Here is a 27,192-nt window from a genome sequence, read left to right on the forward strand (position 1 = left end):
CAGCGCCAGGGTGATGGGTCTGATTCCCACTTGGGTCACTGTCTGCACGTTCTCCCCGTGTCTGCACAGGTTTCTTCTGGGTGCTCCGCTCCCACAAGTGCCGAAAGACGTGCTTGTTAGGTGAATTGGACATTCTGAATTCGCCCTCTGTGTACCCGAACAGGCGCCGGAGTGCGGATTTTCACAGTAACTTGCAATGTTAATGTAGGCCTACTTGTGACAATAATAAAGATTATAATTATTTTAAAAAAGCATTGAAGCATTGACCACGTTTGATCAGCTCCTCTGTGCAGGCCACATCATCCACATGCCTGGCACCAGACTCCCAAAACAAGCAGTCTACTCAGAGATTTGTTGCAGCAAGCGGTCCCCAGGAGGGCAGAGGAAACGCGTCAAGGACAGCCTCAAAGCTCCTTGAAAAAATGTAACATCCCCACTGACACCTGGGATTCTCTACCCCAAGACCGCCTAAAGTGGAGGAAAAACATCCGGCAAAGAGCTGAACACCGTTGAGTTTCAAGGCCGAGAGCAAGCTGAAGACAAGCGTCGACAACAAAAGAAGCCGTGTGGCAACTTGGGCACCCCACCCACCTGCTCCCTCAACCACTGTCTGCCCCACCTGTGACTATAGGTCCCACACTGGTTTCCTCAGTCACCTGAAAACTCATTTTTTAGTGCAGAAGCAAGTCATCTTCAACTCTGAGAGGCTGCCTAAGGAGAGGAAGTACCTTCCAACCCCTCTTATTCAGTCATTCCCATGCATTACAGTCCCCCCTTAAGACAGAGGAGCAGAAATAGGGCACTCGGCCCATCGAGTCTGCTCCGCCATTCAATCATGGCTGATGTTTTTCTCATCCCCATTCTCCTGCCTTCTCCCCATAAACCCTGATCCTCTTATTTTTTTAAAAAAAATAATTTTTATTGAGAAATTTTGATTTTATACAACATTGACGCACCTTAGTAAAGTACCGAAAATAACAATAATATTAACAATCATATACATTCGCCCCACCCCCATGAACAACCCAGCATTTTAACAACAACGCAAATTAACACACTATAAAGTTACAGAATAAACACTACAATAATGCACCCCGCCCCCTCCCCGGGTTGCTGCTGCTATTGACCCAGTTACCTATCTCTGAGCCAGGAAGTCCAGAAAAGGCTGCCATCGTTTATAGAACCCTCGTATTGATCCTCTCAGGGCAAATTTGACCTTTTCCAATTTTATAAATCCCGCCATGTCACTGATTCAGGTCTCCACGCTTGGGGGCCTTGCATCCTTCCAATGTAACAGAATCCTTCGACGGGCTACTAGGGACGCAAAGGCCAGGACACCGGCCTCTTTCGCCTCCTGCACTCCCGGCTCTACCGCAACTCCAAAAATCGCGAGCCCCGCCCTGGTTTGACCCTGGATCCAACCACCCTCGACACCGTCCCCGCCACCCCCTTCCAGAATTCTTCCAGTGCTGGGCATGCCCAGAACATATGGGCGTGGTTCGCAGGACTCCCCGAACATCTGGTGCACCTGTCCTCACCCCCGAAGAACCTACTCATCCTAGTCCCGGACATGTGGGCCCGGTGCAGCACCTTAAATTGGATGAGACTAAGCCTCGCACATGAGGAGGAAGAGTTGACTCTCTCCAAGGCCTCCGCCCAAGTCCCGTCCTCTATCTGCTCCCCGAGTTCCTCCTCCCATTTAGCCTTCAGCTCCTCCACTGACGACTCCTCCACCTCCTGCATTACCTTATAGATGTAAGACACCTTCCCCTCTCCTACCCACACCCCCGAAAGCACTCTGTCCATCGTCCCTGCGAGGGCAGCAAAGGGAATCCCTCTACCTGTCGCCTAGCAAACGCCTTTACCTGCAGGTATCTGAACATGTTCCCCTGGGGAAGGCCAAATTTATCTTCCAGTTCCCCCAGGCCCGCAAACCTCCCGCCAATAAACAGGTCCCTCAATTTGCTGATGCCCTCCCTTTGCCACCCCCTGAATCCCCCATCCGTGTTCCCCGGGATGAACCGATGGTTGCCACCCAGTGGAGCCTCCATCGAGCCCCCTGTTTCCCCCCGATGCCGTCTCCACTGTCCCCAGGTTCTTAGGGTTGCCGCCACCACCGGGCTCGTGGTAAACCTCTTAGGGGAGAGCGGCAACGGTGCCGTTACCATGGCACCCAGGCTCGTACCTCTACATGACGCCATCTCCATTCTTTTCCACGCCGCCCCTCCCCCCTCCATCACCCATTTACGCACCATTGACACATTGGCTGCCCAATAATACCCCAGAAGGTTGGGCAGCACCAGCCCGCCTCTATCCCTTCCTCGCTCCAGGAACACCCTCCTCACTCTCGGAGTCCCATGTGCCCACACAAAGCTCAGAATACTGCCAGTCACTCTCCTAAAGAAGGCCCTGGGGATAAATATGGGCAGGCACTGAAAAAGGAACAAGAACCTCGGAAGCACTGTCATTTTGACGGACTGCACCCTCCCCGCCAACGACAATGGCAGCATGTCCCACCTCCTGAACTCCTCCTCCATCTGATCTACCAGTCTGGTAAAGTTATGCTTGTGGAGAGTCCCCCAGTCCCTGGCCACTTGCACCCCCAGGTACCTAAAGCTCTCCCCTGCCCGCCTACGCGGGAGCCTACCAATTCCTTCCTCCTGGTCTCCAGGGTGCACCACAAACACCTCGCTCTTGCCTAAGTTTAATTTATAACCTGAGAAGGTCCCAAACTCGGCTAGTAACTCCATCACTCCCGGCATCCCTCCCACCGGGTCCGCCACATACAGTAACAGGTCGTCGGCATACAACGACACTCTATGTTCCTCTCCACCTCGCACCAAGCCTCTCCACCTCTCTGAATCTCTCAATGCCATCGCCAGCGGCTCGATTGCCAGTGCAAACAAGGGGGACAGGGGGCAACCCTGCCTGGTCCCTCGGTAAAGCCAGAAGTACTCCGACCTCCTCCTATTCGTGGCCACGCACGCCATCGGGGCCTCATATAGCAGCCTTACCCATCTAATGAACCCTTCACCAAATCCAAACCTCCCCAACACCTCCCATAGGTACCCCCACTCCACTCTATCGAAGGCCTTCTCCGCATCCAGCGCCACCACTATCTCTGCCTCCCCCTCAATCGCCGGCATCATAATGACATTCAGCAATCTCCGCACATTCGTGTTCAGCTGCCTTCCCTTCACAAAACCTGTCTGGTCCTCATGCACAACCCCTGGCACACAGTCCTCTATCCTGGTGGCCAGGATTTTTGCCAGCACCTTAGCATCCACGTTGAGGAGAGATATGGGCCTGTATGAACCACACTGCTGGGGGTCCTTGTCCTTCTCTAAAATTAACGAGATCAGTGCCCGTGACATCGTCGGGGGCAAAGTCCCCCCTTCCCACGCTTCGTTGAGTGTCCACACCAGCAAGGGGCCCACTAGGTCCACAAACGTTTTATAAAATTCCACCGGGAACCCATCCGGCCCCGGTGCCTTCCCTGACTGCATCTGCCCGATCCCCTTAACTAGCTCCCTGATCCTCTTATTAATCAAGATCCTATCTATCTCTGTCTTAAAGACACTCAGTGATCTGGCCTCCACATCCTTCTGCGTAAATAGTTCCACAGATTCACCACCCTCTTGCTGAAGAAATTCCTCCTCCACTCTGTTTTAAATGATCGTCCCTTTAGTCTGAGATTGTGTCCTCAGCTTCTAGTTTTTTGTACAAGTGGAAACATCCTGTCCATGTCCACTCTATCCAGGCCTCGTAGTATCCTGTAAGTTTCAATAAGATCGCCCCTCATCCTTCTAAACTCCAACGAGTACAGACCCAGGGTCCTCAACCGTTCCTCATACGACAAGCTCTTCATTCCAGGGATCATTCTTGTGAGCTTCCTTTGGACCCTTTCCGAGGTTAGTACATCCTTCCTTAGATACAGGGCCCAAAACTGCTCACTATACTCCAAATGGGGTCTGCCAAAGCCTTATACAGCCTCAGAAGTACATCCCTGGTCTTGTAGTCTTGACCAGGGATTCTAGACACTGCCCCCATTATTGCTGTTATCTTCAATCGTCTTTACTCACTCCCTTCCATACACGTTTGCCCCATTGCTGTAGCCCTTCCATCCTTGTTACTCAGATTTACCCTTATTGCTGCAGCCCTTCCATCCTTGTTACTCAGTTTTATCCTTATTGCTGAAACCCTTCCATCCTTGTTACTCAGTTTTACCCTTATTGCTGTAGCCCTTCCATCCTTGTTACTCACTTTTACCCTTATTGCTGTAGCCCTTCCATCCTTGTTACTCAGTTTTATCCTTATTGCTGAAACCCTTCCATCCTTGTTACTCACTTTTACCCTTATTGCTGTAGCCCTTCCATCCTTGTTACTCAGTTTTATCCTTATTGCTGTAGCCCTTCCATCCTTGTTACTCAGTTTTACCCTTATTGCTGTAGCCCTTCCATCCTTGTTACTCAGTTTTATCCTTATTGCTGTAGCCCTTCCATCCTTGTTACTCAGTTTTATCCTTATTGCTGTAGCCCTTCCATCCTTGTTACTCAGATTTACCCTTATTGCTGCAGCCCTTCCATCCTTGTTACTCAGTTTTATCCTTATTGCTGAAACCCTTCCATCCTTGTTACTCAGTTTTACCCTTATTGCTGTAGCCCTTCCATCCTTGTTACTCACTTTTACCCTTATTGCTGCAGCCCTTCCATCCTTGTTTCTCAGTTTTATCCTTATTGCTGAAACCCTTCCATCCTTGTTACTCAGTTTTACCCTTATTGCTGTAGCCCTTCCATCCTTGTTACTCACTTTTACCCTTATTGCTGTAGCCCTTCCATCCTTGTTACTCAGTTTTATCCTTATTGCTGAAACCCTTCCATCCTTGTTACTCACTTTTACCCTTATTGCTGTAGCCCTTCCATCCTTGTTACTCAGTTTTATCCTTATTGCTGTAGCCCTTCCATCCTTGTTACTCAGTTTTACCCTTATTGCTGTAGCCCTTCCATCCTTGTTACTCAGTTTTATCCTTATTGCTGTAGCCCTTCCATCCTTGTTACTCAGTTTTATCCTTATTGCTGTAGCCCTTCCATCCTTGTTACTCAGTTTTACCCTTATTGCTGTAGCCCTTCCATCCTTGTTACTCAGTTTTACCCTTATTGCTGGAACCCTTCCATCCTTGTTACTCACTTTTTGCCCCTACGATTATCCAGCTGCTTCCCTTCGGACGGAGGGCAAAAGAAAGTAGAGCGCGTGCGCCGCCCCTGTTGCGGATGAAGCCGCCGGCTCCGGGTGCTGCGGCTGGCCGGAGCGTCGCCGCGCGTGTTTTGTGTGTGCGTGTGCGCGCGCGGCCGGCAAAGAGTCCGCACAGTGAGTGAAGGCGGAGGCGCTGGAGCTGCGGCAGACCAGAGAGGCGCGGGGGAGGGGGGGAAAGAGGAAAGGAAGAGTTTCAGGGTCGAGGGCTTCTAGCATGAGAAAAGAAACTGTGGATTAAATGGCGACTTTCCAAGGGAGAACTTGTGGTGGGACTGCACTGGTGGCTCTGCTGCTTCCAATTTCAGGTGAGTTGGTTTTGCTGTGTTTTTTTTTGTTGCCGCCGCTGTTTTGGATGAAGAGGAGCTTTTGATGTCCGGAGTGACCAGTGTCCGCCCCCCCATCTCCGGCCTCTTGGTTCTCCGGCCCATTGTAGCCGGGGGCCACTTGCCCGCTAAACAGCAGAGAGTGGAGGTTTGGGGATGAGGAAAGTGGTTTGTTGTTGGTATGAAATGGTTTTACTGAGTGAAAGGGGAGAGAGAGGAGGGGGATAGCGAGAGAGGGTTACTCATCTCTGCAGCCACTTCATGGCCGGCAGTGTCCACACACACACACACCGGCTTTTGTGTTGTCCACTTCCAGGGCGCCTCGTCCCTTGTGTTCGCAATGTTGCCAAAAATAAGTTGCCCAGTTCTCCTCTGGCTACAAAATGTTTCTGGCTGCAACATTGTATCGCCTCCTGCCCCCACGTGTATTTATTTATTTCTCTTTTGCTTCTCCCATTCACTTTGAGATGAGTGAATCTCTCTCTCTCCTCCCCCCCCCACCCTCCCCTATAACCCAGCGTGGGGTCTCCGGCCACGCTGACTCCTCTTCCTTAAGACTTTCCCCCCCATTTTTATTCAGTTAAAACTGTTTGAACTTAAACAAAAAAACGAATCTATACATAATTCTCACACACCAATTTATCTCCGCTGTGAGGTGACTTTGATGCACATCACTGAATATTTGTCAACATTGCCTTTTAAATTGATGCGCAGTATCAAATCTGTTGCTGATCTAAAGTGTTCTTTTTTTTAAATGCGCTCCAGCTTCTTAAAGCTTTTTTTTGTTTTTAGTTTGAGGAATTGCAAACAAAAAGACGAAGTTTCTCTCGCCCCCCCCCCTTTCAAGTGTGTTGGTGGGGTCTCCTGTCGCGTTACATTGTCCCTAACGGAAGGATTCATTTGCATCCCAGAACCTGAACTGATTAATTCAAGTCGGGGGTTTTGAAGGGGGGGAGGGATGGAGAGAATGTGTACAGATTTGTATTGATGGAGAGAATTGATCAATTGATGAGACTGCTTCTCGATCACGTCGTGCAAATTCACTCGGGACCTCTAACCGATCCCCCTCCGCTGTCACCATAATACTGACAAATATACGACAAATTAAAAATACGTTACATCTCTGGGGTACCCCCCTCTCCCCGGGACCCCTAGACACGCACATCGATTTCCCCATATAAAGTTAGTGACTTTTGACTGCAGCTTTTGAAGCCTTGCGTTGTCAACTTCTCCCTAAACCGGTGCTTGGATTTTGAGTGGCAATATTGAAGCAGACTGTTTAAAACAGCCTGAAACTGCCCAAGATTGAATGAAAATTAATTGTTTTGAATGAAAATTAATTGTTTTGCCCGTTCACAGGGGCATTACCCAATCCGCCAGCGCGATTTGAGTCGATTGTCAGGCTCAAGAAATTTTTGAAAGCTCTATTTTTTCAAAAAATATATATACACATCTTGCCGAATGTTTGTTTGATCCAAAACTGGAAGTAATCAGTTCTTGACACGTGGTTCGATGAGTTTTTTTTAGACGAGGAGAGTTGAAAACTCTGAAAGGTACAGCGGCGAGAGCTTATTGATACACAAGGACAGCCTGTTGCTAATGATTTCTCGTAAAATCAGACTTTTACGACGTCGCCTGTTCAGACTCCTTTTTTGACAAGCTTGTAAAATTAGCGAGCATCTTGTGCGAAGTCCGCCCTGTGTATAGCAACCGGTTGCAACTTCAGGTTGGAGCAAGTCTTTTCATCGACATGGTGTTTAGAATCAAAATAATAACAGGCGTTTACAAGAGTGTGCCCCTTTTAATTCGGATCTTAATTGAGTTTTCTGCCCCATATAAATGCTCAATAAAAGGTTACCACCATTGTAATGCGCCCCTGCAGTGATTTTAACACCGAATGCTTCGGTGTACTGGCTCTTCGATTTGTTTGAATTAATTAGTACTCTTGGATTAGTTTCTCTTCTCTCCCCTGCCGCCCCCAGGTTTGGAGATTCAGCGCATAGTGCTACCCAGCTTCTCCCGCACAGAGGGGCTGGAGTAGTTTTAATTGCTTTCTCAATACGGTCGCTCACACATTTTTTGATGAGAGAATCTTTCGTTCCCTCGTCCCAATTAAATATATAGATGCAGAATTTTGATTTTCCCCAGTTTGAAGTTTTGATTTTAAATTTGTGTTTTACCCTTGGCTCCTAGTAGCTCCTTCCTGCAAGTCTTTTAAGAGCTGAGGCCAATAAGCTATCGTTGATGCCAATAAGCTATGTCGCAGCATTATAATTATAAACAAGTGTCTTAAGTCTAAAAGATATATTCAGAAACTCCGCCAGTTTGTTCATGTGGCTAAAACATTTGGTACAGTAAGGATGCCAATTCACTATTTTTAAATTAATCATCTTTTTTTAATTTTAGAGTACCTAATTCATTTTTTCCAATTAAGGGGCAATTTAGAGTGGCCAATCCACCTAACCTACACATCTTTGGGTTGTGGGGGCGAAACCCACGCAAACACGGGGAGAATGTGCAAACTCCACATGGACCGTGACCCAGAGCCGGGATCGAACCTGGGACCTCGGCGCCGTGAGGCATCAGGGCTAACCCACTGCGCCACCGGGCTGCCACTTAAATTAATCACCTAATTGACTTTTATTTGTTGAGATGGGGTGAGTGGAAGAGAAACACAGAAGATAAGAAATGAGTGGAAGAGAAAATCTCCCACAGGAATAACGTTTGCAATCTAGATAGACAGTCTTCGAAACTTTTGGGTCGAGACATAGTTGAACCTTTGAAATTTTGGCCAGAATTGTCCATAAGGAACATCATTTGTGAACTTTGGTTGTGCGGACTTTCGGGTTTCCAGATGGTTATATAAGATTTTCCTGGAGATTATAGACTCCAGATTGCGATGAGCTGGTTGCGGCTAAAGGCCTTTATAGTGGACAAGATTAAGATCCTGTTTTAGAATTTGAGGCTGAGGATAGTCCACAAATTCAAGGGTTGGGAGTGAGGATCTATTGTATAGAAGTTTTCACTCTGGCATTTTTATAAGAATCAGGAGCAACAGGTTGATGTGGAGCATTCCTGAATGTATATTAAGATTGGAGAGGCTGGGATTGTTTCCATTAGAGTTTAGAAGAGTGAGGGGTGACTTGGTTGAAGTATAGAAGATCCTGAATTGTATTGACAAGGTAGGTACAGATATGATGATTCCTCTTGAGGGTGAGTGCAGAACTGGAGGGTACTATTGCTGGTGGTCCCCTTTATAGGACAGAGATGAGGATGATTTTTTTTCTGCCTTGAGGGTTGTGACTTTTTGCCTCAAAATGGTGGAGGAGGAGGGTTACTGAATATTTTTATGGCAGAAGTAGATAGATTCTTGTTGGGTAAGGGGATCAAAGGTGAGTGGGGTGGATGGGAATGTGGAACTCCACACTAACAGATCAGCCATGGCGTTCTTATTGAATGGAGGAGCAGGCTCGAGGGGCCGAATGGCCTAGTTTTGCTCCTATTTCATATGTCCATATGTATTTTAGAATGTTTAATCAAACATTTGTATGCCCAATGGAAATATCGATTTCATCTTCTGACCATTCAAATTGAGGCAAAAACAAATATTCCGAATTAGTAGGCTTATATCATTCAGCATAGCACTCTTGACAAAATGCACTGCATCTTGTAGCCTTGATGCTCTTGTTTGATCCCTTTGTTACCTGGTTCAGATTTTATGTATAAAAAAACTTTACTTAATCAAAATATGAACATTCAAAGTCTTGTTAAATTTGAAATGATTTGTATCATGTTTTCCAGGTATTTGGTGCTTTACTGAGCTTTTTTTCACGAGAGAGCCCCAGGATGTCATTGCCCTGCGGAAAGACCCTGTGGTTCTTGATTGCCAGGTTCGTGGAGAACTTCCAATTACCATTGTCTGGCTGAAAAATGGACTGAAATTAGTGGATAGTGAGCGAATATACGTCTTATCAAATGGATCTCTTTACATCACTGAGGTTGAACATCGTAAAGGAGAGCGATCAGACGAAGGCTACTATGAATGTTTGGCTCAAAACAAGTATGGCGCTATTCTGAGTCAAAAATCCCATCTCTCTGTGGCCAGTAAGTATTTATTTATTTTAGTACATTTAAACTGACCACTTTTCCAAATGCAAATGTCATCTTTAACAAACAGTAATTCAGAATAGTAGGATTCTAGACACATTGGTCAGGTAAGAGCAAAGGATGTTTATGGAGTTTGGTATTTAAGAACAACCTGATTGAGCTTTTGGGAAACCTAGGGCAGGATTTTTCTGATGGTGGAGCTTCCCTCCCAGCCACCTGAAGAATCGGAGGAGAATGTACCTCACCGATCATAGCAGCCTCACAACCATTTAACATTCCTGAACATTAATTGACTGGAGGCTTCTGGTAGCTTCTGCACCTAACTTTCCAGGCAACCTGATTGACCAATTAGTTCTAGTCCCAGCAGTGCCAGTTTCTAGATTCTAAAACCAGTAATCCAGGATTGGGTGCTTTTTTTCGATTCGTTCATGGAACATGGGCGTCGCTGACTGGCTGGGCCAGCATTTATTGCCCCATCCCTAATTGCCCTTATTGTGTACATTACATGACATATCTGCATTTCTATAATCTGTAAGTCTAATGGAGTGACTTGTAGAGTTGTTAACGAACATGCCAACCTTAAATGGGGTTGTGGCTTGTGCATCAGCAGTTACATGCAGTACCCATCTTTTGTTGAAGCAAATAGTTCTAACATGACTTATAACAGCAAGGGAGAATGGTTGCTTTTCAAATGTTAGTTATATTTTCATTTCTATTGGAAAATGAATCCAAGTCATATTTGTTCATATATTCTGAAACATGAAAATCAAACCGTTGGGGTAAATTCCCAACCTGATGTTTTGCATCACGTGGGCAGCAGGCATCGTAGGTGTTGGGTTTCAGCTGTTGTGATTTCTGTGTTCGCTATTTCTAGTGAAGTTGTAATGTGTGTGTTAAGGAAGCATTTATAATTTTGCTGTTAATAGTAAATGGTAAAGTATTGTTGCTTCCTTGGGTGACCAAGGAGTTAAAAGTTATTGATTCTTAATCCTGACCAAAAACCTGCTCTTCCTTTCATGTGGATGGCATCCAGATTTTCCTGCCACTTTTCAAAGTAGTTTCTCATTCTATCAATATAGCTGCTTCATCACAAATTTAAACATTGAGTGTGCTTTATTAGATGCTTTGGTCTTTCTCTTATACTGAAAAATGTATTTAATTCCAGGAAATAGATCCAAAATGGTAATTTGTGAGCATGGCACACAGTCATTGTTTAGGATTGTGATAAAGCACTTTGATCTATTGTAAGCAGATTACATTCATTGTTTCCAGTCATGTGGTGTTGTCACCAGCACCAGTATTCAGCGATACTTGTGTGGCGCTTCTGAGAAAATCAAAAGTCTAAAGGCAGACATAGCTTAGATGCAAAGTAAGTAAAGGGAACATGGTTATAGAAAGACGTCTGAAGCTATGTAACAGCCTTATTCAGTACAAGTCATGTGATCTTATTTCTGGTGCATATTTATCAGGCTTGCGTAAAATCATCGTTAAAATTTCATTCCTTTTAAAACTTCAAACGCTTGAAATTTATTTTAGCTTATGCACGTGTGTCAGTTCTTTAGAACTTGAGAGTAATTCTGTTGTTGCTGATATAATTAGGTAATTTAATTTAATAAAACTGTTACAGGCCATGGTCACCTGAGTTGAAAGGTAATATCTATTTTTGGCATTTTTATGATCGTACACCTAAAAGTCTATTAAACATCTTTGTTTAAGTTACACAGAATTAGAAAACCTCAGGTTTGATCCCTGGTCTAGCTCATTTAGCTTCTCTCAAAATAGCTGAGGTTACCGGCTAGTTGTTTACTGGTGGAAAGTGAGGACATGATTGGGTTGGTTGTGATCCCTGTCATAGGTGTTAAGTTCTCACTTGCAGAGAGATCACTTCAGGGTGATGTTTCAGGGTTGCTGGCACCTGTGGACCCTTTCCCCAGCATCATCAACTTCAGGTGCCTATTAGGAGGAAAAAAAATAAACGTACAATACTCATTGATAATAATGTAGAATGTAAATTAACATAAGTTAAAGTTTAAAAAGGCTTTACCATATGTTTGCAATTTATATATCCTGATTAATCACGTTTTTATATTATTGCATTTTACAAACGGGTTGTTGTATGTTGAAAAATCAGTACCGTTACAATACAGTGATTTATCACTATGTAATATCTTGGACTGAAGTTTCCAGGCATGTTCTTGTATTGTTTAATGAAAGTACTTTCTTCATATTTGCAGTTATACACACAACATTCAAACAAGCAGTGAAATGGTATTTTTAGTTTGAAAAGAAAATGCATTCCGAATCCGGGTCAACAGTGGGATGGTGGAATTTTCTTTACAGCATACTGGTTTTTTTTTTAATGCATTTGTCAGTAAGGTTACCTTTATTACAGATGTGTAAGGTCTGGTATAACATTTAAAGCTCTGATTTAATCCATACAAGAACTGTTGGACATGAGCACACTGGGAGGTGTCACTGATTCCAAAGTTAGAAACTAAAAGCTGATACTTGCACCATGGTCGAGAAATTGATTATTCATGTGCAAATTAAGAATTCTTTGGGTTAAAAGGTTAGAGGCAATGCAGGATGAGGTTTAGCCCTGTGATAAAGAGCAGATGACCCTTATTCATTGTCCATAGCTTTCATGTTGTTCCTCCACAAAGTTCGTGATTGCCAGGAATTGTTCTTAAGGAATGCAGGGAATCGTATGCCTTGCCTTTAGTGTTACTGTGGAGCCTTATCACATAAGGACATCACAGCAGGTCTTTAGGGACAGTTTCGAGCTCTGAAACCCTTAAGGCTCTGTTTTCTGGTGTTCGTCCATGCAGAAAGGAATTTAGCTAATTCTGCTTTCTTGAGTTCCCTTAAAGTAACTTTGAGTACCAGCGTTAAGGAAATTATTAAGATATAAAAAAGGACTGTACATTTAATAGATTTTTCTTGTAACTAGGAGACAATAGGAAGTTCTTTTCACTGCTGTTGTGTTCTTTGTGGGGCACCCTGCTGGGGAAAATGCTATCTAAACAATTGAAGGCCCATATGGGGTTTTCAGGTCTGAGTAAGATCACAAGTGAAAAGTATTTTGCTACTGATAAGGAGTATGTTCATAGTGAAGAAGTGATTTCATTTTTCCTTTTAAATAATTCTGATTGTATTTTAAGAGGATACCAGCGTTTTTCTCAAACTTCCAGAAAATTACTTTAGAATGTGTTAGTCAGTTCTCAGACACTCGGACCATGTGTATATATACAGTACGTACTTCTGGTGGAGGGAAAGGGCTTTTACGTTTCTGGAGAATTATGAAGTTAAAGTTGCCTCAGTGTTCCATTCTTCAGTATTGTAATTTTCAAAGGAAGAATATATTTGGATATAATAAGCAAAGTTTTTTGGTTTGAAAAGAAAATGCATTCCGAGTCCGCAGAAGCGTATCTTTTTTTGACAATCCTCTTAAGGGATCTTCACTCTCTTGTAAACCAATCTCGGTGCAATTCAGTTTTCTCTTGTGATGTGGATCACTTTGATATTTTTTTGTTGAGATTAATTAATTGCTCTACTTTGGAGATAACCTGTTCGAGTGCTCTCCAACACTTCGCTGATGGGTTCTACACCTTTTACCATTCACAAAGCAGCACGAGTGCATTAGTTTTATCTACAGCTTTGTGCATTTCTGCTTCACCTATACCTGTTTCGATAATGCTTGGCTGCTTAAGCACCGTTGCCACCTGTGCGTATGGATATTGCCATTAATATATCCATAAATTGACTTACTTTGCAGTTAAGTGCATGATAAAACTGCTCTGATGAGAATGGGCTTAACTGCAAAACTCTTTTCTCTGTTTCCTTTACCTATGAGTCCTGTGTTAGTGCCAAACTCATGAAGACATTTCCTTACTTTTCCTTCCATTGCAGTGATTACTGAATACTTTAACATCTACTGTTATGCTTTGTTATTACCAGCAGTTATATTATAGTTATTAATCTATTGTGTTGAAACTGTAGGTGATAAGTGCTCCCTGTGGGTTTTTTTAAAAACCGGTTAGCTTTACCTCTGTACTGGAAGTTCCATCCAGAAGCCCATGAAATTTGCACATACCTGAGAATTGGAGAGTGGGTGAAGTAAGTGATGGGGATGGGGCTGTATCTCCCGACCACATTGCCACCTTTTCTTGTTGATTAGCATCCTGCCAAAAGTTTCCAATGTGACTAAGTGTCTAAATTGTAGTGTTTTATTGCAAGGCAACTCGCTGAAGCGCAGGATAGTTCTAGTCCTGCAATTGTTTTACTGTCTAATACTCCGAGGAGCCAGTGAAAAGAATTCATTCTGGTCCCTTTGTCTGTTCTGATTATCCTAAATAAAAGGGATCTTTTTTCTTTGCTTCTGTTTGTGCAGGGATTCTAAAGTCTCCATAATTTAACAGCTGGACCTATTGATTATGTGCAGGACAATCAAGGTGATGAAGAGGAACTAGGAAAAAAAACCTCGTAATATGAATTGGGACACATTACCTTTAAAAGATTTAGGAGAGACAAATGTTTGAAGTAACACTCAGTTACTTTACAAGAATAAAATTGATGTGAAATGTGAAAAGTTGGACATTTGAATGGCAGCTTAAATCTGCTTTCCAAATTGCTCTGCCCCTTGAGTGTCAGAAGGGAATTTTTGACACATCCATGCTATTGTAACATAGGATAAAGAAAACAGTTCCCTAGTCCCCTGTGTGCAGAAGGGATTTTTAACACAGAAGCATTCAACTCTGGGTAATCCAGGATTCTCCCTGAAGGAGCAGCTCATGCAGCACATCCTAATGGTTTTTTGTTTTATCCACATTCTTGTTGCAGCCTATAACTTCATGCATTCATTGGTGTAATCAAATGACCTTTTACCATGTTGTGTAAGATGGTTTTTCTAAACTTAATTTGAAAGGGTTAGAAGCACACATCACAAATTAACACTGTTTTCATCTCATTGTTTATCACCATGTTTGAATCCAGTAAGAAGTCTTACAACACCAGGTTAAAGTCCAACATGTTTGTTTCAAACACTAGCTTTCGGAGCACTGCTCCTTCTTCATTCACCTGGTTTCGGGGCTGGTTTAGCACACTGGGCTAAATCGCTGGCTTTTAAAGCAGACCAGGGCAGGCCAGCAGCACGGTTCAATTCCCGTACCAGCCTCCCCGAACAGGCGCCGGAATGGGGCGACTAGGGGCTTTTCACAGTAACTTCATTGAAGCCTACTCGTGACAATAAGCAATTTTCATTTTTCTTTTTCATTTCATTTCATTTCACCAGAGGAAGGAGCAGTGCTCCGAAAGCTAGTGTTTGAAACAAACATGTTGGACTTTAACCTGGTGTTGTAAGACTTCTTACTGTGCTCACCCCAGTCCAACGCCGGCATCTCCACATGATGTTTGAATTGTTCACTTTAATATTTTTTATACATAGTGAAGGAAGGACTTGCATTTAAGCAGCACCTTTACCTCAGCATCCCTCGGCACTTTTCAGCCAATGGATTACTCTTGAAGTATGACCACTGTTGTAAATGTAGGAAATCCGGCAGCCAATTTACACACAGTAAGCTCCACACAGCTGTGTGATAATGACCAGCTCATCTGTCTTTGAGATGCGGATTGAGGGATAAATATTGACCAGACTCTGGGGTTTATGTCCCTGCTCCTCTTTGAAATGATGCCATGGGATATTTCACATCCAACTGAGAGAATAGATGGAGCTTTGGTTAAATGCTTTATCTGAAGAAGGCACACCTGGTCGTACAGTGCAGTACTGTGGAGTGCTATGCTGTCAGCCTCTGTTTTTGTTCTCCAGTCCTAGAGTGGGTCTTGAACCCACAACCTTGTGACTTGGGTGAGAGTGTTGCCAAGTTTTTTAATATGTTCATGGGATGTGGGTGTTGCTGGCTGTGCCAGCATTTATTACCCATCACTAATTGCTTGTGAGGGGTCAGTTAAGAGTCAACCACATTGCTGTGGGTCTGGAGTCACATGTAGGCCTGACCGCGTAAGGATGGCAGACTTCCTTCCCTGAAGGACATTAGTGAACCAGATGGATTTTTACAACAATCGACAATGTTGTTTCATGGTCATCATCAGACTTTAATTCCAGATTTTTGTTGAATTCAAATTCGACCATCTGCTCAGGTGGGATTTGAACCTGGGTCCCCAGAGCATTACCCTGGGTCTCTGGTTTACTAGTCCAGTGACAATACCTCTACGCCACCTCCTCCCGAAGTGAGCAGCAGTATTGTTGACTCTTAAATGTTCACTGAAATGGCTTAGCAAACCACCCAAGGCAGCTAGGGATAGAGAGCAAAAACTGGCCCAGCCAGCAATGCCCACATTACATGCGTGAATATAAAAAAAACTCAGGATGCTTAAGGTGATTGTGTTCCCACTGGTAACCTGTCTGAAAACCGCTAACTCGGCATAGACCAGACCAGGAATGGGATATTTCTTGTTGAGCCATGGTGGGAGCGTATGCTTGGGATATGACCTATTCCTGGTAGATATCTTGAAATTGACATGAAGCACATGTTGAGATTGGAAATTTCCATTTGGAGTACGAGGGCATTCAAGTCCATCAGAGACTGGAATTTCTCCTCACTTCAGTCCTTAAAGTTTACCCCCTATCTCAAACTAAGGCCCCCTAGTTCTGGACTCCCCCACCATCGTGAATATTCTTTCTGACTCTACCCTGTCAGCTGGTTGAGAGTGTCCCACATGTGCTGAGCAGATCTCCCATTTAATGCTCCTTCTGCACTGACAATGCAGCTTAATCAGGAGGCAGTAGGGACTGTTAAAACTGACTTGCCTAGGTTAGGAAAGGGAACAAAGTCATCAGGGTTTCCTTCTGGATCAATACCTCACGGTCTTTGCTGGAATTGTATGTGCAGGGGGAGCATTGTTTTCATGTCTCCTTGAATCCGATATCCCGGTGTCACTCAATGTCCAGTATCACATGTGAAAAATGGCCACAAGAGTGAGACATCAGTGGGTGTCCAACAGTTATGATGCTGTACCCTAGAAAAGAGTGGCTTCAGAAGGAAATTGAAGGAGAGAAAATACATTCCAGGGGATGGTTGTTGAGTGGGGGGATGGTTGTTGGCTGTGGGGGGGGGGTGAGGGGTTATGGTTGTTTAGGGATGGGAGGGGGCTTTCGAGCCTGCTCCGCCATTCATGGCTGATCATCAAATTCAGTACCCTGAACATGTCTCTTCCCCCCCCCCCCCCCCCCCCGGATACCCCTTGACCCCTTTAGCTCCAAAAGCTATATCTAATTATTTCTTGAAATCGCACAACGTTTTGGCTTCAACTACTTTCTGTAGTAGTGAATTCCACAGATTCACCACTCCAGAAGGAATTTCTCCTCCCTTCAGTCCTTAACGGTTTACCCCCCTATCAAACTATGACCCCTAGTTCTGGACTCCCCCACCATCGGGAATATTCTTTCTGAATCTACCCTGTCTAATCCTGTTAGAATTTTATAAGTTTCTTTGTGTTCCCCTATCACTCTTCGAAACTCCCATGAATATAATCCTAACCATGATGTGGAGATGCCGGCGTTGGACTGGGGTGAGCACAGTAAGAAGTCTTACAACACCAGGTTAAAGTCCAACAGGTTTGTTTCAAACATGAGCTTTCGGAGCGCAGCTCCTGAGCTTCACCTGAGGAAGGAGCAGTGCTCCGAAAGCTCGTGTTTGAAATAAACCTGTTGGACTTTAACCTGGTGTTGTAAGACTTCTTACTATAATCCTAACCGGCTTGGTGTCTCCACATCTGACAGTCCCATGATTCTAGCAATCATACTGGTAACCTTTGCTGCACTCCCTCAATAGCATGAACATCCTTCCTCTGATAAGGATACCAAAACTACACACAATCCTCCTGGTGTGGCCTAACCAAAGCCCTATACAATTGCAGTGCAATGTTCATTTTCGTACACTTAAATTCTTTTGCTATGAAGGCCAACATACCATTTGCCTTTTTTACTGCCTGCTGTACCTGCATGCTTACTTTCAGTGGCTGTTGCACAAGGGCACCCAAGATCCTGCTGAGATCCACCTCTCTCAATTTACACCCATTCAAATAAGTTTTGTTATTTGACATAAGGTAGGGATTTACTTTTAAATCCACAACTAAAGTGGGTGGCATAGTGTGCTCTGAGATCCCATCCATTGTCCAAGGGGCTGGAAGTTGTTTTTTAATTTCCTAATAAAAAAATGCTATCTTTTTTTCTAACAAATTTAGAGTACCCAATTATTTTTTCCAATTAAGGGGCAATTTAGCGTGGCCAATCCACCTATACGGCACATCTTTGGGTTGTGGGGGCAGCACAGTGACGCAGTGGGTTAGCTCTGTGTCCTCACGACGCCGAGGTCCCAGGTTCAATCCTGGCTCTGGGTCACTGTCCGTGTGGAGTTTGCACATTCTCCCCGTGTTTGCGTGGGTTTCGCCCCCCACAACCCAAAAACGTGCAAGCTAGGTGGATTGGCCACACTAAATTGCCGCTTAATTGGGAAAAAATGAATTGGGTACTCTAAAATTTAAAAAAAATAAAATTTTGGGTTGTGGGGGTGAAACCCACGCAGACACGGGGAGAATTTGCATACTCCACACGGACAGTGACCCAGTGCCGGAATTCAAACCCAGGTCCTCAGCGCCGTAGGCAGCAGCAATGCTAACCACTGTGCCACCGTGCTGCCCCTCTAAATTTATGGAAATGATCAGGAAAGGAAATTGAATGGACACTTGCAGGGCTTCGAGCCAGGATATGGGACTGAGTAGATTGCTCCACAGAGAGTTAGAATGGACTCTTGGACAGACCGGCCTCCTGAGCTCTTCCGAATTGTTTTGTTTTTAAAAATAAATTTAGAGGACCCAGTTCTTTTTTTTTCCAATTAAGGGCAATTTAGTGTGGCCAATCCATCGACCCGGCACATCATTTTTGTGTTGTGGGGCTGAGACCCATGTAGACACGGGGAGAATGTGCAAACTCCACACGGATAGTGACCCGGAGCCGGGATCAAACCCGGGTCCTCGGCATCGTGAAGCAGCAGTGCTGCCGTTTGTGTTTTCAAGCGAGGGACTTGTCTTATCACAACACAAATTGACTTTTCCTATCGGGTAGTTGCTCGCAACTTCCTAGCAAAACTTCCAACTACTTCCAGTCTTGCCTACAATCCAACTTTTTGAGTGGAGTATTGTCCGTTTCAGTTAAGTTGTAAACATTTTTGAAGTACCCAATGCTTTTTATTCCCAATTAACGGTCATTTGAGCTTGGCCAATCCACCGACCCGGCACATCCTTTGGTTGTGGGGATGGGACCCACGCAGACATTGGGAGAATGTGCCAATTCCACACGGATGGTGACCCGGGGCCGGAATCAAACCCGGGACCTCGGCACCGTGAGGCTGCAGTGCTAACTAAGCTGTGCAATCGTGCCCCCCCCCCCCCATTTCAGTTAAGTTGAGTGGGAAGCAAACCAGATGAGTTCTGATGAGACGTTACTGGGCCTGAAATATCAACTACTTCTCTATCTGCAGATGCTGCCAGACCTGATGAATATTTCCAATGGTAGCACAGTGGTTATCATTGTCGCTTCACAGCTCCAGGGTCCCAGGTTCGATTCCTGGCTTGGGTCACTGTCTGTGTGGAGTCTGCACGTTCTCCCTATGTCTGCATGGGTTTGCTCCGGTTTCCTCCCATGGTCCAAAGATGTGCAGGTTAGGTGAATTGGCCATTCTAAATTGCCCTTCGTGTCCAAAAGGGTTGGTTGGGGTTACTGGGTTGCAGGAATGGGGTGGAGGTGTGGGCTTAGGTGGGGTGCACTTTTCAAGGGCCAGTGCAGACTTGATGGGCCGAATGGCCTCCTTCTACACTGTAAATTCTATGATTCTATATTTAAAAAAATTCAGATTGATGTATAGTTTCGGGAGGGCAAAGAAGAAATGACACATTGAAAGCACTTCCTAGTTATGTTTAAATAAGTACTTTGTTTCATTAAATGAATGCATATCTGTTGCGTGGATTTGAGTTTAAAAATCTGTTACTTTGTATTGTATGACTTGTTCAGGTTTGACGCTGATGAAGGTGCCTTGCTGTGTAAGAGGGCTGTGAAGCGATGGTTGTTTTGAATCAAATTGTTGAATACTTTTATCTTTGAACTGGTTTGGAACTGGCAGCACAAAGGTACCAATTGATTTTTAGACTGTTTTACAAAGCAGAGTAAACAAATTGCTGCTGTGTGTGTATGTGATGTGTTTTAATTCAAAGCAGCTGTGTGAGGATATGCTGCACACTGAATTGGCAGCTGCTATGTAAATGGGGCATTAGATTATACGTGAAGATGAGCCAGAAGCACCTGCTTGTTGTAATAGCAAATCTGATTATTTCCTTTCGGACAGTAGGACTCATTGGTGGAAACAACTTTTCCCCCTCCTAGTGGTGGGGGAGAGCAAAACATGAAAACCAACCTGGTTACTCTTTTGGTAATTTATTGTTTTATATTGCCTTGGATGATGCTAGTATTGCGAATAAACGCGTAATGTACATGAAAAATGTTCGGGGAGATGATTAATGCTGTGCCTTTTTGTACAATCGACAAAGTGCAATTTGTCTGCTAGGTTAGATTTGTTAACATGTTGCTGTTGGCAATTTGTTTCACTTTTAATGTTTTAAGTAACTGTGGAGTTCTCCGTAACGGTGTGTAACCCGCTTTTCTCTGGGTTTCAAAATTGCAACTGCATCTTCTGGGACTTGCAGATGTTCTGGGTCTTGAAAGGTTGAGCAACTGGATAGATGCACTGAGTCTTGGGGGCACATCTCGGTTTCAACACTGGCCTTCTATTCAGCCTCAATTTTAAAAGAGCAGCTTCTGCTTAGGCAGTTTTGCATTTTTCCCTTTTGTCGACTTAAGTAGCTCAAGTTTGGTCCTGTGGCTCTGAGTCAGAGTGGACCGTCACTAGTTTGAATTTGAGTCCAAGTCCCTGAAGTGAATAGCAGGCGAAACTTTCAGTGCAACCTCTGCCCGCCCACCCCTCAATGTAAATAAGTGAATGGCTCACCCAGCGCCTACCAAGGGTTCTCAAATTATACTGATATTTCTTGGCTTACTCGCCCTATTACACCATTGAGACTCGGAATGGTGTTATTCATGCAGAGCACTGCATTGGCTGCTCCTGTCTAAGGGGGGGGGGGGTGGCATGCCCGTGAGTGTGTCATGGGGATGGGCACATGCGTCATGGGCAGGACGCGCATGTGCGTGGGTGGCATGTGTATATGGGGGCGGTGGGTGAGTGTTGTGGGGTAGGTGTGCATGTGTGTGCCGTGGGGGGGGGGGGGGTGTTGGTGGGTGGGTGTCAACGTAATTTGGTGGAACCCTTTTATATTAAAGATATATCCCTCCTCACTTTCAGAAACTGTTGTTACTTTTCAGCATCAGTGAGTGCTTAATGTGGAGACCGTATATCATTCCATTTTTAAAATTGGATTTCTTAGGTGGTATGAAACTTTTAAAGACGATTTCTCACATTAGTTTTGACTCTGAACATTTTGGTACCTCTCCCGAATAGCCCTCGATTGTTCATTGAGAGTGTAAAACACAGTGCCGGGGGGGGGGGGGGGGGAAGAGAGACGACAAGGCATAGTGGTTAGCACTGCAGCCAACGGCACAGGGGTTCGAATCCCAGCCCCAGGTCACTGTCCGTATGGAGTTTGCACATTCTCCCAGTGTCTGCTTGGGTTTCACCCCCACAACCCAAAGATGTGTAGGTTAGGTGGATTGGCCATGCTAAAGTGCCCCTTGATTGGGAAAAAAAAATAACTGGGTCCTCAATGTATTAAAAAAACACTGTGCCTGAAGGGACAGTAATATTGACAACGCAAAGCCGTGTCATTCACAAATGACTTTATCCAAGTTTATTCTTAGTGAATTTTAAAAACAAGCAGTGTCACCAGAAAGAAAATTAATTCTGTAGAGCATTAAATATCCTTTTTATAGAAACTATTTTTAACCTGGCTGTGTATTTATGTCTTTACCTTTTGGGGGAGAGGCATTGTTGGAAGACAATGTGGTTAGAACGGTACATTTATTCCAGCTTAATTGAGTTTTATATTGAATAGAATATCTCAATCAATTAAAGAACAGAGGACTTGTGCATCATGAAGCTGCGTGGTGGCCAGCTGTTAAAAGTTCATCCCCAAAAGTCATATTCGGTGTGAATAATGCATATGGGAAACCTTGCGTGATTGGCTGAATGCTGTGCCTGATCACTACAGTCCAGACTAATTAGCTGATCTTCGCTCAGCTGACAGATATGGTAGTGCAGTTGCACTCCCCAAATGTCGAGGACAGTGGAGGGGAAAGTTAGGTTGTGTATCCTCACCACCCCGCCTCGCCAAGAGTGAAATTTGGATGGGTGACTGGATTGAGGGTGTCTCTCAAAATCCTCCTCTTGACACTGGTGTTTAGGCAGTAACATAAATATAAAGGATGACTACGTGGCTGAGGTTCCAAATGGCTGCTGGTACCTGTACAAACGTGCTGCTTTCCACACTTCAATCCTGAAGAGACACGAGAAGGGAGGACTGAAAACTCATTTGAAGTAGTGGGTTGGTTTTATTTTGGAATCCAGCCTGCACTAAATAGTGAGACAACATATGGGACCTTTCACCTCCTGGGACTTTGATTTGCATCTCGCCTAGACTAATGGGATGAGAGTCTCCTGACTTGATGACCAAAAATGGTCAGTCAAATGAGTTTGAGCAGTGTGAACTTAGCTTCTATAGGTGCAAGTCTGTAGTGTGTAACTGTCCAGTTGATGCTTTAGTGCGACTGAAAATTTACTGCTGAATTTACCCCAGGGGCTAAGAAGATGGGTAGAATAGGAAATGAAAATTTTCAACGGATGCTGTAAATATAGTCTAGTTAGGATGCGTTAGGAATTTTAGCCTGCATTGAAGCCTGCTGTATCTGACTTGGGAGTCCTTGGAATTAAACCCGCATTTAAAAAGAGTGAAAAAATATCCATTTTGACCAGCAATGAACACATTCGCAAAGAGTTCAGTTGGACCAGTGGACATACCAGTAATCTTTGCTGATAGTAAAAATGATAATCAAATCACATTTGGTATCGCCTCCTTACTCTTTTTTCATCAGTTTGCAGGTTTTTGTTAAACTGTACAGAAATGTATGTTCACTTTGGCAGCTTTAAAATTAATCTATTTCCAGTCTGGCTAATTAATATTATAAACATCAGCTCAACAAATGGCTTCTTGCGCCCTGCAATGAATTGTATGGATAAATTGTTCAGACTTTCTTCCCTTGTTGATTTTCTTAAAAAGGTAAAGAATGAATTCTGATGCATTTTTAGTGTGGGGTTTTTGTCCGGCAAATGACATTGTATTTCCCATAGCAGTTTTAAAATGAGTAGAAAGGGTAGCCAGTAGGATACCCAAGAATTAAAATTTAGTAGCCTGGATATCAGGTTACTGTGAATTTCAAACACTGATAGGGTTATTGACATTTAATCAGTGTAACCTTTTGCCCTCAGTAGGAAAAATGGCTTCCGTTTAGAATGTTGACATTTTGACAAAAACGTGAGACATCTCAAGACGGGAATTCATTATGACAACTATGTTTCCGAAAGTAGCATTTATGATTACATCACCAGCACTTTTTTTTATTTTGAGAGCTGCATAACATTGACTTAACAGACAAATAATTTGATGAGTTACTGTACCTGTTTTTAAATTGTGGTTTACACTCAAAGCCCTCTCCATTGTTGGCCTAATAAGTGTAACATAGCCCCGAGGCTATAACTTGTGTTATCACTGCCTCACTTCAATAGCAGTCATTGAGTTTATCTACACAATGACAGGCATTCATCATTTTATGTATAAAGCTTGTGTATGTCATTCAGCCATGGGCAAAAACTGGAAACGTCAAGCTTTGTTAAATCATTCATCGACCTTTTGAGCTGCTTTTTAGTCATCTCTTTCCTACATATTGGAATCTGGCTACAAATGAATTCATAGAAAAATATTAATTAAGTGGTAACTTCTTTGTTTGCTTCCAAACATAAAAAAGCTTCAAATTACCTCAAAGCACTGACTATGTACTGTGGTCAGAATATTTGAAGGAGAGCAGAAGGATCTTGCTCTATTCTCTTTCATAGTGTGTAAAAATGAAACAGAGTTCTGCCATTATTTAAAATTAAGTGACCATCTGATCCTGATATGCTGGCTACAGTGCTTGTGTTCCTTCTATAACAAGGTGCGAGTGGTACAAAATGTAACGGATCATTGTATTAAACGCACTTAAAAACCATGTCCTGGAAATACTCAGCAGGTCGGGTAGCATCTGTGGAGTGGGAAAGAGTTAATTTATCCGCTGACAATTAACCACAACTAATGTCAATTAGGGTAGAATAGTAGATCTCATGATGTGAATTATTTTAACAAAATACTACAATTGGCCTCTGCTTTGGAAGCATAAAATCCAGTCTCCGGTTTTCTACTTGTCTCTCTTAATGGCTTGGAACCAGTCCCAAGGGCTCTGACTGTCCCCTGGTGTCTCTCCCAATGGGCATTCCCTATGTATGAGCTGGTAGGCTGTTCAATTGTGACGTCTCGAGTGATCCTGATCCCTTTCTTGCGCAAAATCCACATTGTTTTTTTTTATCACTGGCCAGAGAGAGTGCTTCTGTTTCTATGCCCCCTCTTCCCTCGCCCAGGATTATCAATAAAAAGGCTGAATTTCTGCTTCATTTGAGCTCAGTTCCACATCTGGGGAAGTTTTTTTGGATCGGATCCTTTCAAAAGTAACAACTGCATGTTTCACATTGCATTTTCCTCCACGGTGTCATATGTATGAAGTGAAAAGCAATGTAATTGATTTAATTTATACATTAAAAAGAAGTTGTGGAATCTTCATTTAGTTTTGATATAGTTTGTATATTTAGAGAGGAGGTGGCTGAGGCTGTTGACATATAAGCTGGAAAATATTGCTGAGTGTTTTGGGAAAAATGCACTAGACAGCCGAATGCAGGCTTTTTATTTTGCTAAAGACAATAGTTACTGTAATTGATCTGGCTATTAAAAGCTAATTGATGCCCAAACCTTGTAAATCAATCCTTATTGCGCCTCTGCAATACTGTAGGACTAACTATTCTTTTGGTCTGTAAAGAACTGCTTGTACACCATAACGGATTTCGGGGATTAGCCTGTAATTAGGCAAAATGTAAAAGTACACATTGTTAAATGTCTCAAAGATTAAAATGAGTTCATTTTAAGATTTTTTGATCAAATAAAATTCCCTTTGCTTGAATGGGTATCGGGTTTTAAAGAATTTTTTTTTTCATGAACAAAAGAGCTGTAGGGAAGTCAGTTCCTTCCCCCTGTGGCAAGACATTGACATCTTAAAATGATGGTATGGCCAGCACAATAACCTGAAAACTTAGGAACAGTCACAAAGCCTTTGCATGGGCTACTCAATGACCCCTGGGTTCTGGGGCCAGACTATTCATAGGAGAATTTGCTTTGTTATCTTTTGGCAGTGGTCAGTGAACTCTAGCAGGCTTTGCTAACCACCCTAGCAACAAACGATCGTCTCCATCTACTTCTTGATTAATTTAGTTTATTCCATTGGCATATTCATTCCTCCTAGCACCTTTTTTCTTTCTGAAAGAATCCATTTTTGAGAGTCATTTGAAGTAAGAAAAGGGGTTCTGCTTGATTGAGCGGCTTGTTGTTTTGCAAATGATTCAAAAGTTTTAAAATTGTCAGCGACTTGTTCCCGATCAAAAAGACATGTTTGGTGCTTTTGCAGAATCTGTGTTGATGGTTGAGGGCTGGCATGGTTTGGGCACAGACGGTTTGCCAGCAAAAGAAAAAGTTCACATTTTGCCTGACCTACGTGAGGACTATGTGTGTTCACTTCTGCCGGGTTGCCACTCCATTTCCCTTGATCACAGCATGCAGTAGGTTTATGGCTATTTGCATATGAAGTGACAAAATGACCCTTTTGAGTCTGTTCCGATTTGTGGAAGTTCAGGCTGCATTCCACTGCAAAATTAGCTCAGTTGGAGTCAGAAAAAAACAGTGTCTTGAGCTGTTGCAGTGGATGTGCTGGACTTTAGATGTGGTGTTCATAAAGCAGATTGCTACAAATCAGCATTTTGGTCTCTGTCCACTGAAGTTTTTCAAATCTGTTTGTAATCGCAGACTCCCTACAGTACAGAAGGAGGCCATTTGGCCCATCGAGTTGCACCGACCCTCTGAAAGAACACCCTACCTAAGCCCACTCCCCCGCCCAATCCCTGTGACCTCACCTAACCTACAGATCTTTGGAAGCAATTTAGCATGGATGCGAAAAATGGATATCAGTGATCAGTCAAAATGCCGTACTGCTTCTCTGACAGAACTATTGGGTTTATTAAATCAACTGATTAGGAGAATTACCATTTATGCAAACTAAAATATAAACGCAAGTATTTTGGAATATCTTCTGAATGGAGGCATCACGGTGGTGCAGTGGTTAGCACTGCTGCCTCACAGTAGCAGGGATCTGGGTTCAGTCCAACCTTGAGTGACTGTGTGGGGTTTGCACGTTCTCCCAGTGTCTGCGTGGGTTTCCTCCGGGTGCTCCGTTTTCCTCCCACAGTCCAGAGATGAGTAGATTAGGTTGATTGGCCATGCTAAATTGCCCTTGGTGTCCAAAGGCTAGGCGGGGTTACAGAGATAGGACAGTGGATTGGGCCTAGGTGCGGTGCTCTTTCATAGGGTCTGTGCAGATTCGACGGGCCGGATGGCCTCCTTCTGCACTGTAGAGATTCTGTGATTCTATGACCTATGAATATTAAAAAGACTGATCTGTAATATTTTTCTTTTTGGTAGGAGTTGAGCCCTCTAGTTAACATCAACAGATCATTTTTGATATCCATCTTTTGTTTAAAGCAATTTGTATGTTTATTTTCTAAAAAATGTAATTTTATATTAAATTGTTGTACCATTACTTTAACTGTTTTGTAATTCGGTTTCTCAGCTGTGAAGATGCCCCCCTTGTGTTTACAGAAACCTGTGGTGTTTTTTTACTACTCTATGAGATCATTATTAAAATGCTTCATTTTCCACGTTGCTCAGCTGTCCAAAGAAGGTGCTCAATTAAATTATTGGTCTATGCTGATTTTGTTGATCTCAGCTCCTTTATTTGTGAGTCATTGTAGCTGGCTTCAATCAGTAACTTAACCTGTTAGAAAGTATAAATTATCCAGCGTTTCGTTTCTTCCATATTTGTTAAAGATTCATCATTATAGCCTGGAGCTAATTCTAATCTTTTATTTGGATGTTATAATCTTTTATGTGGGTGAGGCCAGTATCGGGTCCAGTTGTCGGGGCTCCCCATCATCAAATTGTGCACTGACACTCTCTGTCTAGGATCACATGAAGAATGACAACATGGACAAAGTACTGAACGGCTATGCACCTCAAACCAAAT

The 27,192-nt window shown here is 43.6% G+C and overlaps 1 protein-coding gene across 3 annotated transcripts in view; it reads left to right on the top strand.

Annotated features, from left to right (window-relative positions):
• The first annotated feature begins 5,430 nt into the window (after window positions 1–5,430).
• The window catches only part of LOC119974954 (protogenin-like), a 150,258-nt gene continuing 128,496 nt past the window's right edge, over window positions 5,431–27,192 (top strand). For all 3 annotated transcript variants that reach the window (XM_038814337.1, XM_038814338.1, XM_038814339.1), the window contains exons 1-2: window positions 5,431–5,558; window positions 9,378–9,680. In XM_038814337.1, the coding sequence (XP_038670265.1) occupies window positions 5,492–5,558; window positions 9,378–9,680 (370 nt within the window). In that variant the 5' untranslated portion in view covers window positions 5,431–5,491. The remainder of the gene's footprint in view (window positions 5,559–9,377; window positions 9,681–27,192) is intronic.

This window comes from Scyliorhinus canicula, chromosome 12, assembly GCF_902713615.1.
Source record: "Scyliorhinus canicula chromosome 12, sScyCan1.1, whole genome shotgun sequence".
In the NCBI taxonomy this organism is placed as follows: Eukaryota; Metazoa; Chordata; class Chondrichthyes; order Carcharhiniformes; family Scyliorhinidae; genus Scyliorhinus; species Scyliorhinus canicula.